The 18,535-nt window shown below is 35.2% G+C and overlaps 1 protein-coding gene across 11 annotated transcripts in view; it reads left to right on the forward strand.

The window, feature by feature from the left end:
• Positions 1-16,302, forward strand: part of PRPF40A (pre-mRNA processing factor 40 homolog A) — a 62,636-nt gene extending 46,334 nt beyond the window's left edge. For 6 of the 11 annotated variants that reach the window (XM_055292106.2, XM_055292107.2, XM_055292096.2 and 3 more), the window contains 13 exons: positions 373-481; positions 1,377-1,527; positions 2,486-2,619; positions 7,506-7,620; positions 7,779-7,882; positions 7,991-8,107; positions 8,609-8,746; positions 9,082-9,177; positions 12,405-12,491; positions 12,572-12,668; positions 12,752-12,813; positions 13,734-13,859; positions 15,235-16,302. In XM_055292106.2, coding sequence (XP_055148081.1) covers positions 373-481; positions 1,377-1,527; positions 2,486-2,619; positions 7,506-7,620; positions 7,779-7,882; positions 7,991-8,107; positions 8,609-8,746; positions 9,082-9,177; positions 12,405-12,491; positions 12,572-12,668; positions 12,752-12,813; positions 13,734-13,859; positions 15,235-15,327 — 1,429 coding nt within the window. In that variant the 3' untranslated portion in view covers positions 15,328-16,302. The remainder of the gene's footprint in view (positions 1-372; positions 482-1,376; positions 1,528-2,485; positions 2,620-7,505; positions 7,621-7,778; positions 7,883-7,990; positions 8,108-8,608; positions 8,747-9,081; positions 9,178-12,404; positions 12,492-12,571; positions 12,669-12,751; positions 12,814-13,733; positions 13,860-15,234) is intronic. The other 5 variants (XM_055292098.2, XM_055292100.2, XM_055292102.2 and 2 more) reach the window with 1 other exon arrangement.
• The last annotated feature ends 2,233 nt before the right edge of the window (positions 16,303-18,535 follow it).

An 18,535-nucleotide genomic window follows, 5' to 3' on the forward strand; every position in this document is an offset into this window, starting at 1 on the left:
ATGTTATGAAGCCTATTTTCTGTATGTATTTGTTTGATCTCCTCAGTATTCCAGAGAAGTCTGTAATTTAGTTCTGTAGGCAGTTTGGTAGTCTGTGTGGCTGCCCTTAGATATAGAGGTAGTCTAGACTATAAGCAGTGCCTAATGTGAATTATCCCCTCTATCTCTAAGGAGAGAGGGAGGCATGTGTTCTTGTTTTTTTTTTTTTGTTTGTTTGTTTTTGTTGTTTTTTTTTTTTTCTCATAATTATCCAGGAGTTTGTCTTTAATATATTTATGAACTTCGAATAGGAAGTATTCATTTTGTAGTTTTAAATTTAGTTTAAAAATTGGTTAAAATTAATTTTTATTGTATAATAATTTTTTTTAACAGAAAAGCAGAGCAAATGTTTGGAGAGATGGAAGTTTGGAATGCAATATCAGAACGTGATCGTCTTGAAATCTATGAAGATGTTTTGTTCTTTCTTTCAAAAAAAGAAAAGGTATTCTTTATTCTTAGTTATTGGTATTTATAGATAACACAAGATGTTTCCTCATTCTGATGAGGATTGGTTTTATAATATGTACATTTTTGTGGCTTAGTTTATCCACTTTATGTGGTATAGCAGATTTATTTATTGGAAGTAAAATTTAATGATGGAATGTATAGCTTCTATAATAATAACCTTCTTTATCGTTCATGTAGCATAGTAAGTACTGGTGTAGACTCAATGGGTATTCATTCAACTATTTGTATTGTCATTAATTGGCTATCTTATGCTCACTTTGAAAAAGAAGATACCTTTTTTGCTCATTAGGTTTAAAAATGCTGGGTTTTTTTGCTCATAACAAGCATGATTGTTACAAGAATGACAGCAATGTGCAGTTTCTACTAAACTTACAACATTTTAAAATACCTATTTTACTCATGTCTCTTTTTCATTGTGCACTATTACATTTTATGTTATCTGGTTTTCAAGGAACACATATAGATGCAAGTATTATCAAATTTAAACATAGCTGAAGGTCATTGAAGACTTTAGCGTTTACCTGCAATGTGACTTGTCCATAGTAACCTTAGTTTCAGACTGTCTGTAGTGCATAGTGGTAGAAAGGTTTATGTAGTATGGGGGAAAAGCCAAAAACATGGTTTCCAGATTCTGGCTTTTAGAAGGAGGTGGAAAATTTGAAGCTAAGTACCAAAGCCAAGCGCTTAGGCAAGAGCATTAGCAAAGTTAGCAGTGTGGCCATTTAAAGTAAATGAAATTTACTTGAAATTTGACTTAACCTTTGAAATTTGGTCATCCATTAGAATATAAAGAAACCATCACTAATTACAATTTAAATATCTTAATTTCTTGGAACTTTGAAACACATATATTCATACTTTTGCTATAGGAACAAGCAAAGCAGTTGCGAAAGAGAAATTGGGAAGCCTTAAAAAACATACTTGACAACATGGCTAATGTAACATACTCTACCACTTGGTCTGAAGCCCAGCAGTATCTGATGGATAATCCAACTTTTGCAGAAGATGAGGAGTTACAAAGTAAGAATAATGGCTAAGTAAGAGAAATAGTTTTAAACAGCGTCCTCCAGCAGCAAGGAATTATTTTCACTTTTTATGTGAGATAACTAACTGAATTTTATGCAGTTGTTTGTTTATTTCTGAAAAAGTGTTTTATTTATTTCCAAATAGGATACTTCTTTCTGATTGAGTCTGTGATTCATGACAAAATATTTTTTCAAATTTAAAGTAGCTTTATCAGGCAATCCTTGAAATATTTTAATTATAGGTCAAGTTTGAAATTATGCTTAGCCATTTGTATGTAACCTGGTAAGAACTAAATGAATTACCGCATTTTACTCATGTTGTTTTCTTGAGGTAATAACATTATAGATTTGTAAAAAGAGAAAAATGTATTAGAATTATCTTACATTAGGCTTCCCTAAGTACTCTTTCTGAGTTAACCAATTGCTTTTTAAATTATAGCTTTATCAGCTACCCCTCTAAAAGTCATGCTTCAGTAGATTTTTTTATAGGGTGTACAGTTCTATACTTTGAAAAGCTCCTGGAATAATTTGATATTGCAAACATTTTATCATAACACTTTTATTTTCATTAGTTTTGCCATATGCACATCCTTTGTTTTATCCTGACATGTTTCAGAATGTCTTTTATTGAGTTCTTTGTGAAATTTTCCTTAAAACTTTAATATGCAGATGATCACAAATCATATATGAATTTGAATACAAGTTTGTTTGTTTGTTTGTTTAGAGACGGGGTCTTGCTGTGTTGCCCAGGCTAGTCTTGAACTCCTGGGCTCAAGCAATCCTCCCACCTCAGCCTTCCAAAGTGTTGAGATTACAGGCATGAGCCACCACACCCTAGCCTAACTACAAGTAGTTTTGACAGGTGATTTTGAAATTTTGGGGGAGCTAATGCAAATAAACTACTTTACTTGTTGACATTTGACACTCTAAATTTTAACTGGCAAATACTTTAGATATGGACAAAGAAGATGCATTAATTTGCTTTGAAGAACACATTCGGGCTTTAGAAAAGGAGGAAGAAGAAGAAAAACAGAAGAGTTTGCTGAGAGAAAGGAGACGACAGCGAAAAAATAGGGAATCTTTCCAGGTAAAAGAAAAAGCTCTGTTTTCTAACTTCGTTTTATATTATACTTACTGAACTTTAACAGTGATACAGAGAGTTTTGAGATAACTGTTCCCAGATCATAGACTTAGGCTTTGTGATGAGGACTCATACACATTTAACTCTTTAAGTTCTACAGATGAACATTGATAAATGAGGTTTCGGTTGAGAAAAACAACAGGAGAGATGACTGGAAACAAGATATGTGTGGTGAGTCAGTAGTAGATGATATTTAGTCTCTGGAGGACAAAGGGACTGCTAGGGTATAGTTGGGGATGGGCCATCATTTCTTAAACACTAAAAAAAGGACCTGGGATTGCGTGGTTTTTAGCTAGTAGTTCATTTTCATCTTCAAGTATCATTTTTATTTTCAGTGATAGAAAATATGGAGCAATGAATTTTTTGCATTTCATATCTCACCCATTTCAATAATTATAATAGCTAATATTCTTTGATTGCTTACTGTCAATACAATTTACATTTGTAATCTCAATTTTTATGACAGTCTTGCCTTATAAGGGTACTTACTGTTTTTGTTATATAAGTTTATATAACTAAGGAAATGGAGAGGTGAAGTGACTTGCCCAAGTTCAACAGCTGCTGAATAGTGAAGCCAGAATTTGAATCCATGCAGTTTTGACTACAGGGTCTCTTCCATTAACCATTGTATTAGGATAAATGCTAGGTTACAATGGCTTAAATAAGTTTTTTCTTGAAGTAACAGTCTTTTTGGTCTAGGGCAGGGCATATTGCCATCCCTTAAGGTGGTGGTTCTCAAAATTCAGTGTGTATCAGAATGAAGTGGAGGACGTTTTAAAAATTTCTTCTGGCCAGGCACGGTGGCTTATGCCCATAATCCCAGCACTTTGAGAGGCTGAGGCTGGCAATTGCTTGAGTCCAGAAGTTCAAGACCAGCCTGGGTAACATGATGAAACCCGGTCCCTACTAAAAATACAAAAAAAAATAATAATAATTAGCCAGGTGTGGTGGTGCACGCCTGTAGTCCCAGCTACTCAGGAGGCTGAGGTGGGAGAACCTGAGCCCAGGAGGTCAAGGCTGCAGTGAGCTGCAATGGCGCCACTGCACTCTAGACTGTGCGAAAGAGCGAGATCCTGTCTCCAAAAAAAAAAAATTATTCGCACTGTGCCAAAGGTTACTGTCTTAAACGTCACAGCCAGTAGAATGATTTCAGTCCTTATTCAATGAAAACTTAACATTTACTACTCTTGATAGGTTCCTTTATCTTAGTGACTTCCTAGACTTGATCATGTTCTACAATGGTTAAAAACACAAATTGTTTAGCCCTACCTGAAGAATTTGAATTAGTAAGTCTAGGGTGGAGTCTGAAAATTTACATTTCTAAATTTCCAGGTGATATCGATACTGTTGGACCATACTTTGAGAACCAGTGCCCTAGCATGTTAACCTTCTCTGCAGAGTTAGGGGTATGCTGCCCCCATTTCACATTTTAACTTGGAAAAAGTCGAAAGAACAGTTCTTTTTAAAACTAATGATGTGGAAGTTCTGCTCACCTCCTTCATTTGGGTTCAGTTGCTGAGAATTTAGTCACATGGCCACAACTAGCTACACAAAGGAGGCTAGAAAACTTAGCTTTTAGCTAAGCAGCCATGTGCCCAGGAAGAAGGGGAGGACAGATTCTTAGGAGGGCTATTATATAGTCTTCCACAACTTAAGCTTTAATGTCTCTGATGAAGGTTTTGCAGTGGTTTAAAATAAGGAGACATATATGAAAAAATAATAATACAGTGAAAATAAGGTCTGGGTCATAGAAAATATGAGAATATAATGTAAACAATACTGAAGATGGAGACCGTGAGGCAAAATTTTGATGTGAAGGCTGTTACGGTTCCTTAAATAAGCCTAAATGTGGCTTTGAATCAGATTGCTATGTGTCTGGCATAGTTTCTGATTACTACTAATATAATTGGTGTTAAGGTATTAATATTCTTTCAGATATTCAGCCTGGTAATTTTCCTGTTCTGCTACTTGAAAAGATTTATTTAGGACTTTAGTGAAATGAATTAAAAGAGAAGATTGGCATTAGACAATAAAAGATCATTAATGGAGAGCTTCTCAGTAATTACGGTTATGATGATGACTATCTTTTATTTAGTGTTCATTTGCTAATCAGAAAATTCATCATGTCTATGACAAGGAAACTATGATCTTGTTTTTCTTCTGTCTTAAAACTGGTATTTGAAGTCAGTGTTGTCTGGAAAGGATTGATCTGAGGCTTTCAGGGAGAACCAGAGGAATGTATAGTGTCTCAGAAGCCAAGAGTTTGGAATTTTAAGATAGATCATGATCCCCAGATGCACAGAATCAGTATCACCTGGGAAATTATGAAAATGCATATTCTCAAACTCCACGTCAGACTTACAGAATCAGATTCTGGAAATGGGACCTAACAATATGATTTTTTTAAACGGTCTTTCAAATGAGTCTTGGAGAAACCCCTGAGGTAAAGGAATCTACCTAAAGTAACATGTTAAGAAATTTTGATGGAATGAGGACTGAAAGAATACTGTTAAGAGTGGCATTTAAGGTGTTAAGAGTGGCGTTTAAGGTGTTTAGTGACCATTGGCATGGTAGGGAAAGTTAAAGGTCTGCCAAATAGTTGAAAGATATTCAATAAGGTGAAATTCAAATAAGCTTGCGGTTAAGAGAAAGGCTTTTCTTGGGTAAGAGAAAACCAGTTAAGAGGGAGAGAATGAAGGAAGAATTGAAAAATAAGGGTGATTTTCATTAAACGAAATCTCGGAAAGTCTGGAATTCAAGCATATATATGAATACAGTTACATTGAGAACAGTATATAAGAACAAAAAGAAGGATGAAGATGGAGAAAAATTAATACTGATTTGGATCTAAGACAGTGGTGCTCAACCAGGAAAGATTTTGTGATTGTCACTATTTGTGGGGAACATGCTACTGGTATCTAGTGTGTAGAGGCAAGAGATGCTGCTAAACATCCTGCAATGTGTAGTACAGGGCTCAAACATACCCTGCCCTCAACCAAGAGAAAGAAAGAAAAAAGAATTACATCATCCAAGATGTCATTAGTGCCACGAGAAGAAGAAACATCAAGCTCAGCCATCTTTGAAGCAACTTGCTTTCCATAATGTAAAAGTCAAGGCTTTTTCACCCCTAAAATGGGGCAAGTAAAATAGAAGAGAATAAGAACCATACAGTTTTGTCAGAGTGGTTTTCAAACCTGAATTCACATCGGTCATCTTCTAATATTCCAAATATCTGGATATTAATTCATATTGCTTTAAAAAAAATACTCCTCAGGTGATTCTTTCAGGTTAGGGATCCACTATTGAAATAATTTCAGTCTCACACTTTGACTTTATCAGACAGATCTCACCACTCTGGAAGTGTAAGAAACACTAGAAAAACAGGTATGATAGAGTGAGGTAAGTTCTAAGGTACTAGAGCATCACTGAAGATGGTTTCCAAACTATTTTAGAGACTCAGAAGAGGGAGCAAGTGAGGAAGCTGGTGAGCACAAGAGTGGTTAAGACAAAGTTCCATTTATGTTGAAGTGTAAGGGTAGTTGACAAAAGGGTAGATACAGACAGGGTTTGAGAAAAGAATTTCAGAGTTGCAAGGGAGTATGGACATAAATCTTGTTTGAAGAGGAGTGAGTGGAGTTGTAAGTGCCTGATGTTACTTTAGGACAGCTCTATCCAATAAAAATGTGAATGCCACAAATGCGATTTTAATTTCTTATTTATTTTAGTAATTTAACCCAATATAACCAGATATTATTTTAACACGTAATCAATATTTTAAAAAATTGCTAATATTTGTGGTATTAAATCTTCAAGATCATTGTGTGTTTTATACTTAACAGCACATCACAACTCAGACTAGCTACATTTCGTGTACCCAGAAGCTACGTTTGGTCAGTGGCTACCTTATTGAACAGTGCAGGTATAGGAACTGTGGGAACACAATATAAGGTTACAGTTTCTTTTAGGCACATTTGTGTATAGCAGCGGTCCCAACCTTTTTGGCACCAGGGACCAGTTTAGTGGAAGACAGTTTTTCCTAGTAGGGTGGGGTGGGGACTTGGTATCATCAGGTATTAGATTCTCATAAGGACCACACAACCTAGATTCCTGGCATGCTCAGTTCACAATATGGTTCGTAGTCCTGTGAGAATCTGATGCCGCCACTGATCTGACAGGAGGTGAGCTCGGGCGGTAATGCCTGTTCCACCACTCACTTCTTGCTGTGTGGCTTGGTTCCGGTTCTGTGGCCGGGGGTTGGGATCCCCTGGTGTATAGGATTAAACTCCCTAAGGATTAGGTTGGAAGCAGGAAGTGTGGAAATTGAAACTAGACATGGGTTTGAATCCTAGGTCTCCAAACTACTTTGGGAAAATTACACATCCTCCTCTTAAGGCCCCTTGTTTTTAAAAGTAAATAAAAATACCTAGAACACATTAGGCACTATTTTTAAAGACAGAAAGTATACATTTAAGGAAACATGCATATACATTCTTTAGCCTCATCATTTGAGGTAGATATCCAGTAATTCAAGTTAACTTTTACCTTTTTTTTTTTAAAGCTAAAAATTAGGTTCTATCTTAAAGTGTAGGAAATAGAACCTTAGGAAGATAATGTGCTGTTTCAAAAGTTACTTTCTCTAAAGGACAAAATATTTTTTTGCCTAAAGGCAATTGTTACTTTGCCCAAATAGCAAATATTCTTTGTACCCAACAGGTTTGGGATAACACTGGTAGAAGAGTTTTAACTGTGTCAAAGTTTTTGTGTGTTTTCATGTTAGACTCTTATTTCTCATGTATTCGAGATGACTTTTCAAATATAATTTTTCTCCCTAGATATTTTTAGATGAATTACATGAACATGGACAACTACATTCTATGTCATCTTGGATGGAATTGTATCCAACTATTAGTTCTGATATTAGATTCACTAATATGCTTGGTCAGCCTGGTAAGATTATTTTCTTTCCTAATTTACCATTATGGTGGTAGTTGGAATGGGCCAAATGCAAAGGTGATTGTGTTGGGGGAAAGGGTGCTTTATTTTTGTTTTTTAAACAACAAAGTAATTGCAGCTCTTTGGTTAGAGCTAGCTTTTGACTTCTTTAGTTTTTTCATTAGGATCAACTGCACTTGATCTTTTCAAGTTTTATGTTGAGGATCTTAAAGCACGTTATCATGATGAGAAGAAGATAATAAAAGACATTCTAAAGGTAAATAACTATATTTATTCTTACCTTTTAACCAATAGTATATCTTAAAAGTTAGTACTGTATTCCTTTGATTTATGCATTATTAATGTTAAGATTTCTTTTTTTTAGGATAAAGGATTTGTAGTTGAAGTAAATACTACTTTTGAAGATTTTGTGGCAATAATCAGTTCAACTAAAAGATCAACTACATTAGATGCTGGAAACATCAAATTGGCTTTCAATAGTGTAAGTTATTTTTTCTGTTGTAAATAACTAGTTTAATAGTATAGTTTTTAATTTATTCAGATAAAAGCAGCTAAGTTGCAGAGTATTGGAATAAGGGAATATGAATAGAATTTTACAGAGTAGTAGCCAGTCTTTCAGGTAAGGTAAAACAAAAAACTATATTTAGATGATGGATTGATATTAAACTTCCTTTGCTCAAATTAACTGGTATTATAGATAAAATGGCCATTATAAACCAGGCATTGGGCCACACATAAAGTACACTAACGATAGCTGATGAGCTAAAAAAAAAAAAAAAAAAAAAATTGCAAAAAAAACCTTATAATGTTTTAAGAAACTATACAAATTTGTGTTGAGCCACATTCAAAGCCGTCCTGGGCCACAGGTGGGCAAGTTGGGCAAGCTCATTTTAAACAATGCGTGATTCCTAAATTAACAATAAATTATTTCAGCTAATAGTTATGGTACTATTATAACTGATTAAATATGATTTTCTAATAGTTACTAGAAAAGGCAGAAGCCCGTGAACGTGAAAGAGAAAAAGAAGAGGCTCGGAAGATGAAACGAAAAGAATCTGCATTTAAGAGTATGTTAAAACAAGCTGCTCCTCCGATAGAATTGGATGCTGTCTGGGAAGATGTATGTATACCTGTTATTTTTTTCTAATGGAATTCTTTTCTTTACAATTGAGAAATTTAAAATCTTTTTATTTTTCATTTTATAGCCACAAAAATAAGCTAAATTTATTTGTAGAATATATTAAATATATTTAGAATGTAATAAAAGCATTAAATCAGCTGTGACTGCGTTTAGGAATATTTGTAAAGAATGGTTTGGACTTTTGAAGGGAGGAAATAATGGACTTTAAGGGGACTGATTCATCGCAGTTTTCACTTGCTGTTATGATTTATTTTAGATGTATTGTTGTACTTTTGTTGGTATTCATATATTTATTTTGTATCTGAATTCTTCAGATCCGTGAGAGATTTGTAAAAGAGCCAGCATTTGAGGACATAACTCTAGAATCTGAAAGAAAACGAATATTTAAAGATTTTATGCATGTGCTTGAGGTAATTTTAGAATTCTCATATACAAAATATATAAAATATAAACAAATTGAAGAACTTAGAATGATGAAAGTACATTACTTAATATTCACTGCTTTTATACCTGGACGGTTAGATAATTTTTTTTTCCTATAAAAACTGCTTTTAAGTGAAAGAAACTGTAAGTTTCCATGGGAATATAAAGATTTGTATGTGAAAACTGTTTGTTTTGTATTTTTAGAAAGTTTTAAAAATTGAGCAGTTTGGCAGCCACATGGATTGATTGACTAATAAAGAAAACTTAAAATTTTTCTTGTAAAGCAGATAGAAAACAGCTTTTAGGCACGTTTGAGGTATTATACCACATTAGAAAAGAAAGTTTCTGGAAAATAATGGAATAAATGGTAAGTTTTTGTTAAAATAAGCAATGAAACAATAACATCTCAGGTCACTTTAATAGGCAAGCTTCACTGGGCACGGTGGCTCACGCCTGTGAAACAAGCACTTTGGGAGGCTGAGTTGTGTGCTGATCACCTGAAGTCAGGAGTTTGAAACCAGTCTGGCCAACATGGCGAAATCCTGTCTCTACTAAAAATACAAAAAAAAATATCAGGGAGTGGTGGCGGGCGCCTATAATCCGAGCCACTCAGGAGGGTGAGGCAAGAGAATTGCTTGAACCCAGGAGGCGGAGGTTGCAGTGAGCCAAGATCATGCCACTGCACTCCAGCCTGGGCAACAGAGCAGGACTCCTTCTCAAAAAAAAAAAAAAAAGTATTTTGATGACAGTTTCAGTTAGGCCCTTGTAAGTATGCTGAATTGACCAATAATTATTGAATATTAGTATTTGATGCCTATGTTCTAATTGCTTTATGTATATTATATTTATGAACTTAATCCTTTCAATAAGCCTATGAAGTTAATAGGTGAACAAACTAAGGCAGAGAGAAGTGACTTATAGGGTTGGAAGCCGGGCATGTTGACCTTGGTCAGTGCTTTTAACAAGTATGCCACGCTGTCAGTTTTAGAGTAGCTAATACTTTATAAGCTAAAAACTAGTATGTGCTTAATATTATAGTGTTGCATTGTAAATGGGCATAGAAGGTTACTAAATTGACTATTTCCTATTTCTTGATTTATTGTTCTTGATTAATGTAATGTTAACCACAGTTTTTTCTGTAACATGTACTCATATAGGCCCTATATTGTTTCACAGCTGCCTCTAGATGTGGTCCTGTTGGCTTTTTTTTTTTTTTTTTTTTTTAAGCGGGGTCTCTGTCATCCATCCACTGCTAGGCTAGAGTGCAGCGGTGCAGTTATGGCTCACTGCAACCTTGAACTGTTGGGTTCAAACGATCCTCCTGAGTAGCTGGAACTGCAGGCACGTGCCATCACACTTGGCTTTTTGTGGGGTTTTTTTGGTTTTTGTTTTTATAAAGATGGGATCTTGCTATGTTGGGCAGGCTGACCTCAAGCAAGTCTCCTGCCTTGGCCTCCTGAAGTACTGTGATTATAGGTGTGAGCAACCATGCTGGGCCTCCAGATCTTTTCTGTGCCAAATGTAGTGCAGAACAGAAGCATCTGCATTACCTAGGAGCTTCTTAGGAGTGCAGAACCTTAGGCCCCATGGGGCAGAAATCCTGCATCTGACTCTTCATTTTAATCAGATTCCCAAGCATTAAAATATACATTTAATTTTGAGAAGCTCTGCTCTAGATAGTGACTTACCTATTTTCCCCCAGTTCAAGAGTCCCCCAGTTCAAGAGTCTCCAGATTCTTTCATGATCTATACTTGGGGGTAAAGTAGTTAGGTGGTAAATGGAGTAAAAATGGTACCATAGGGAAGGGCTGAACACATTCAGATTTTGGGGCCTTAATAATCTGAGGCTTGAGGTATTAAAGAAAGGTAGGTTACCATTCAGTGAGATCAAAAGGAGAATAGTCCATTCTGAGATCCAGATTTTCCATTTCCACTTCTGTAACTGAGGTAGAATTTACTCTCAAAGCCACAGAAATGCTCAGGGGCAAGGAGCTTGTACTGTAGCACCCCCCATCACTGCTAACCTAGTAATTGTTTTAATAAGTAGAAATCCACAAAGACAACATATGGATGTCTAACGATGTCTTGTTTGAGGAGGAAGGAAATGGCTCCTTGGGGGAGATGAAAGAGGGGTAGCAGATTTTGCATTTATTCTGACATCAACCTTATATATCTCAATTCAAGGATGGCTCTCAGGTTGTTCTTTATCTTGGTGCTTGGCCTAACTTGCTGACCAAAGCCAGATTGATCACAAAAGCCATGCCTGAGTGTCATTGTATTTCACTGTCATTAAAAGCAGATGTGACTGCATATTACACTTTTCTTCTAAACCATACCATTCTCATTCTTAAAAAATACTTTTTCAGGCTGGGCACAGTGGCTCACGCCTGTAATCCCAGCATTTTAGGAGGCCAAGGTGGGCAGATCACAAGGTCAGGAGATCGAGACCATCCTGGCTAACATGGTGTAACCCTGTCTCTACTAAAAATACAAAAAATTAGCCGGGTGTGGTGTCAGGCGCCTGTAGTCCCAGCTATTTGGGAGGCTGAGGCAGGGGAATGGCGTGAACCCGGGAGGCGGAGCTTGCAGTGAGCTTAGGTCACGCCACTGCACTCCAGCCTGGGCAACAGAGCGAGACTCTGTCTCAAAAAAAAAAAAAAAAAAAAACTTTTTCAGCTGGGTGCAGTGGCTCATGGCTGTAATCCCAGCACTTTGGGAGGCCGAGGCGGGTGGATCACCTGAGGTCAGGGGTTTGACACCAGCCTGGCCAACATGGTGAAACCCTGTCTCTACCAAAAATACAAAAGTTAGCTGGGCATGGTGGTGCACACCTGTGATCCCAGCTACTCGGGAGGCTGAGGCAGGAGAATTGCTTGAACCTGGGAAGCGGAGGTTGCATTGAGCCAAAATTGCACCACTGCACTCCATCCAGGGTGACAGAACGAGACTTCGTCTCAAAAAAAAAACAAAAAACCCTACTTTTTCTACTAATTTAACATTGTTTTGTTTAGAGGTCTAAATGAGTGGGTATAGGATGGGCAAGAAGAAAAAGAAAAAAAAATTAAGTGACAATTCTTCACAGTTTCAAGGGATTACATTTCTATATATTGTAGAGTTTTACTCTAAGAACTTACTTCCATAGCTTTTTAAAGATTCTTTACAGTCTGTCCACAGTAAGTGTAAATTCTTGAAATTTTTTTTTTTGTCCCCATAGCATGAATGTCAGCATCATCATTCAAAGAACAAGAAACATTCTAAGAAATCTAAAAAACATCATAGGAAACGTTCCCGCTCTCGATCGGTAAGGGAATTTATTATATGGTGCCATGAGTGTATTAAAGTGTTAGCATTATTATGAATGAAATTATTTGTGTTTTTTAGGGGTCAGATTCCGATGATGATGATAGCCATTCAAAGAAAAAAAGACAACGATCAGAGTCTCGTTCTGCTTCAGAACATTCTTCTAGTGCAGAGTCTGGTGAGCGTTTCTGTTTATTTGATTAAATCATTGACACTGACAAACTCAAATTCTGACACTTTTTATCCTTTTATGCTACTCAGAGAGAAGTTATAAAAAGTCAAAAAAGCATAAGAAGAAAAGTAAGAAGAGGAGACATAAATCTGTAAGCAAGCTTCTAATTTTTACATTTCACCTAGGCTTTTGCCCTTAACTTCCTCAGAGATCATAGAACCTTTTTCTATCTAGTTCTCTGCAGCCCAGGACAGTTCAGGTGGGCACATAAACTTAGAGTTTCGTTGTTGCTCTTCACGTTAATCTTCCATTAAAATCATTTGGTGAGCTTTGAAAAAATACACCAGTGTTAGGATCCCCATCCTGGTCTTTAAAATTAATCTTCTAGAAAAGAGACTTGTGCGTGCACGTGTCTCTGTGTATGTATGTATATTTGTGTGTATGTGTAGATTGCAGCTGTTGTTGAGAACCACAAGTTTAAATGTTAAAACAACCACTCTACTCTTGTAGTTCTTAATCTTAGGTGTACATTAGGATCCACCTAAGGAGTTTTTTCAAAATCTGAAGGCCTGGGTATCACCACAAACCTGTTGAATTACATTTTTTTTATTTGAATTTGTGCATATCTAATGAAGAACCATTTAAGCACTAACGTTAAATTTTAAATAATTCCCGCTCAGCAATTTCAAGAAAATAATTTTATTAATACAGCTGTCTGCCTTACGTGTTAAAGCTAACAGCAGTATACTATGTACATATATAAACCAGTATTATATTGAGTTGGTGAGAAATGTAATATCTGTCTGTATTTACGTAATAGATATTACACATATTATGTGGTAGTAAGTCTCATGAGTGGTATTTTATCCTTCAGAATATTATCCTTCCCAAGGGAAAGCTGTCCCCATGAATCTTGGGTAAATTTTACTAAATCCTTGAGGTTAACAATTCACCTTTTATTTCATCTCTCTAAGAACACATAACCTGTTACACATAGATGTTCTTAAATATTACCTATGTAAGAATGGTATCTTCATCAAAATGCTAACCTCTTATTTTCTATTCATACAGGACTCTCCAGAATCTGATGCTGAGCGAGAGAAGGATAAAAAAGAAAAAGAAAGTGAAAAAGACAGAACTAGACAAAGATCAGAATCAAAACACAAATCGCCTAAGAAAAAGACTGGAAAGGATTCTGTAAGTATTTAGAATTGTTTCATGCCTGTATTTTCAAAATGCAAAAATGGATTCTGTGGTTAAACCATGATGGTGTTGAAAGAATAGACTTTTTTCCAGGTGTGCTACCATTGAAGAAAACAGTGAAAATTCAGTTAAGTACATTTCACACAGTATCATAGTTTTTGGTCATGAATGATCCTAGATTTTATTCTCCTAAATTTGGTATTTTTTAAATACAGCATTTCATAACTATAGCCTTAACTCACTAAGAAAGGATATGGTCACTAAGAAGTGCCACTGGACATTTTTTACCTAATTTTCAAATTTTCTTTTTAAGTGAGAAACTAAATCTGGGATTCTACAGATGTCTACAGTTGTCACTGTTATTAAATCCTTTGTTTCAAAAGGTAGCAATTCCAGTAACTTTTAGAAATACTGATTTGGGGTGGACGAAGGGCAAATAAATAGGAGAGGAAAATATAAGCCAAAGTTAGTATTTCAATAACAGATACATAATTAGTCCTTTTCAAATATATGTATATATGAATGACAGAGCCTAATAATGCAAATGCTGTGGGTTTAGCAAGGGTAAATGCCTATGAATCATCACTGGAGAGCATAAACTATGTAGGTAAAACCCTATTAGGGATCTCTGGATATTCTGATTCGTTGGTATAGGGTGGGTTTTTTTTTTTAGAGCTGAAACTTGTGAGTCTGAGTCACATCGTAAGTGAAGAGTGAATGCTTCCTTTGTACTTCTTAGCAGCTTATGGTGGGTTAAATGAAATCCCTGGAGTGAATGAAAGAGGACGATATGTGAACTATCCACTTTTCAAAGGTTGTGTCTTACAGCGCAATATTATTTTTGTTTGTTCAGCCTAAATCTTGTCCTGCTCATAAGTCTTGTGTATTTATTTGGCACAGGAGTCCATATGCTTAAAGCATACTACTTCTGTTTCTGTGAAGTATTCTGCTATGCCAGCCTGGCCAACATGGCGAAACCCCATCTCTACTAAAAATACAAAAATGAGCCGGGCTTGGTGGCAGGTGCCTGTAATCCCAGCTACTCAGGAGACTGAGGCAGGAGAATTGCTTGAACCCGGGAGGCAGAGGTTGCAGTGAGCCGAGATCGTGCCACTGCACTCCAGCCTGGGTGACAAGAATAAGACTCCGTCTCAAAAAAAAAATTAGCAAGGAATATATTATCTAGGAAATGCATACCTGGCTTCCATTAAATGGAAATATTGCTTCATATTCACACAGTCTTTAAACCCTGTGAAATGTGTTTCTTTGGAAGAGAGTTCATATAGATACTGGATTCTTTTTTCAAAGGCTCAGCCCTTAAACCTCTGAGTACTGATGTCAACTATAATTGTAATCAATGTCTTTTCAGGGTAATTGGGATACTTCTGGCAGTGAACTGAGTGAAGGGGAATTGGAAAAGCGCAGAAGAACCCTTTTGGAGCAACTGGATGATGATCAATAAATTATACCAAATATATGTTTACAGTATGATTTAAAGTCTGATTCAGACCAGGGACTCTATTTTAAGTTCAACTGAAATAACACTGGGTTTTAATTATATCACAGGAAAAAAAGTGCATTTAAGTATTGTTATTGTGGACTTTATAAAAGCAAAGGAAATTGAAAATAACTTTTGATTCTGTATCAAGAATCATATTTTCATACAGTCATAACTGTCTTTCTGTGACCCTTTCACAGGGCACTGTAGGATGGATTAAAGGTGGCAATTTACTGATAACTGCAGATGTCTCTACTTTGTTCTAAAATCTAAGTCATGAGGTGATTTGATTTACTTTATAGAAGCTGGATTTTGAAGATATAATGAAAAATTTTTTGATAATACAGTAGTACAAAAAAAGCACCAGCAACTGATAAAAACTGCTTTTTTGTGCACTACCCAACTGGTTAAAGCCAATGTGATCTTTTATGGTGAAACTCCTAAGAAATAGGTGGTTTTGCTGGAAACTTGGTAGACCCTTAATTATAGTGGTGCTAATGAGCACTACTGTAATATGAAGCCACCATTATTTTTTATCAAACATCTGAATACATTTTACAAAGGCTATTGTGAGGGCATTATTTTGAGCATCTATTTTGAGGTGATGTTTAAAAAAACTTTAACATCAAATCAAATTGTAAATTAATTTAAATATATTGCCTTAAGGACCTACTAAAGAATGTGCCACCAGACTTTAAGTGATAGTTGCAATATCCTTGTCTAAAAAAAAAAAAAGTTGACTTAAACATTTTCTTTAACAGTTGTCTTTTTTTTCTAAATTCAGTCTTTCTCTTGCTTTTTTTTCCCCGTTATTGAGGAAGTATTTTGCCTTCCCTACTCACTGAGAAGTATTGACTTCGTGGTACACATTCTAAAGCATTTCTGATTTGAATATTTTTGTACATTTTTATCAATTATTAAACCTTCTCTTCTAGTGTGTACTAGTATTTATTTCTACTTAAACTGCTCAGCTCTAAAGAAATTGTATGATCATTTTAAAGGTACTAAATCCCTGAAATTTTGCTTCATCTTACCCATACTGCTAGTTTACTTTCCTTTTTTAATATTTAAGAATATTATAAATCAGTGCATTTGAGGTCCCTAGATTTGTTTTTCACCTATGAATTTTTTTACAGACTATTTTAGAGAGGCTGTGGTTTGAAGACAGAATACTCTTTACATGCTAACTTTGGAAGGTTGGTAATGTAATTTATACTATTTTCCTTCAGTGCAGGAGATTTTTTAAGTAAATAAGTAAATTTTAGCACCTATTCTTTGGTATTATCTGTGTTATTCTTTTAATGTGTACACTTGAAGAGATCCTATTTCAAGTTGGGATTTAGAAGAACAAAAAGTTTTTTTCTTACCCATCCTATTGAGTTTTGAAAGTGGGCCTGACCAGAATGCTTCTTTCCCATTTTGCCCCGTTTGAATTAAATATAATGTCGACTCTTTAAAGGCTGAAGGGGTGGGTGAGGGGATTGTTTCTCATTTTGTCTCCCAAGTCATTTTTCTGCTGTGAAATACAACCAGGCTTGTAGGAAGACTCATTTTGGAGAAAATGTGAAGTAATCAAATTGCTTGAGATTAGTGTCCTATTGTATATTAGAGCCAAAACACATAATTTTGGCAACAGGGAGTTGTCTAGACTCAATTTTCAGAGGTCCCATTGTAGTGAGTTAATATTGCTAATCATGTCAGTCACTTGACATGGAAGTCAGTGGCAAATCTTTAAAGTATGCATTTGATATTGGCAAATATATACTAGTGATGTTTCACAAAAGAATCTTAGAATCTGTAAAAAACATTAATTACTTCCATGAATTTCTAAAGTACAACTTTAAAGTTTTGATTTTTCTATTTAAATAAAAAGCTATTGATGTGTTTTAGCATGTCCTCAAAATAGATTCCTGTATTTCTTACAGAGATAATCTTACTATAACCGCAAATCCCTACAACACAATATAAAGTTTCCCTGTAGTTCACCCATGAAAATTATTTAACTTAAAAACAACCGTAGTAGTAAACCAATTGCAATTCAAAATGCAACATACTTGCCATAAAATTGTAATTTTAAGTGACTGTGATCCTTTGTCTACCTTTCAGGATCCCATCAAATGGGATTTAGTTGCCAGAAAGATACTTGACAGTCTGAAGGCACAGGTGATAAGATTTTGTTCTCTGTGAATATTTTTTAACTAATAGGTTATGTTTTTAAATCTTCAATTTGGTAAAAACTGAAACATCTTGGAATATTGGTTCTATTAGAGTTAAATATGTTAAAACAGGAAAGTGTGTTTATTTTCAGATAAGGGGAATTTATACTTTTCATTAAAGCCTCGGAGTCTTAGGAAAATGTTGAGGGTTTGTCTTCCCTCAGTGTCATTAATACTAATGAACTATTAGATCAAATTCACTTATACATTTAATATCATAGTTATTCAAAATCAGGACTTTAAATATTTTTTCTCCCAGTTCATATTTCTTTGTGCGAAAATTGAATTTGTATGAAAAGTTAGATAATTAAGCTAATCAAGTATTAAGTATACACTCTTCCTAAGTGAATTTAAATAATGTAATGCTTTTAAATAAAAGCAGTGGTCCCACCACATTTTTTTCAACATAGTAGCTGGCATTTTGTTATTAGCCAGAGTAGCTTCAGCATGTAAGTTATTGATGTTTTCCAACTTCAAAAGTGCATTTTATGCCTCCCAGTAAATTTGATAATGATTTGTCACAGCTTTGTCTTCTTTTGATTTTTGCTTATGGGCCTCACTTCGTACAACTATAACATGAAAAAGGATTGTCCTAAAGTAAGGGAATCAGTTAATGGTAGGATGAAGAAACTGTAAAAACTAGAAAAAAATCTGTGTGCGTTTTTCTGGAAAGTTTTCAGTTTCAAACTGTGTAATTCAGTTTTCATTCAATTATATAATTTGGTTTTATGCTTTAAAAAACATTTGTCTAAGTGTTCCCGGTTTTCTTCTGGTCTTAGAGTCAGCTGAGTGCTGGCTATGCAGCCACTCTTATTTTTGCATCCAGAAAGGAGTAACCCCTTTATATGAAGATTTTTTTTTTTTAAGCTTAGATGCTATGTAAGAGAAAACTATTTGTAATCACATAGTACCCAGGGAGGAGTGATGAATGCTTTTTTTAGAAAGGATATTTAAGT

This window comes from Symphalangus syndactylus, chromosome 9 (assembly GCF_028878055.3).
Source record: "Symphalangus syndactylus isolate Jambi chromosome 9, NHGRI_mSymSyn1-v2.1_pri, whole genome shotgun sequence".
In the NCBI taxonomy this organism is placed as follows: domain Eukaryota; kingdom Metazoa; phylum Chordata; class Mammalia; order Primates; family Hylobatidae; genus Symphalangus; species Symphalangus syndactylus.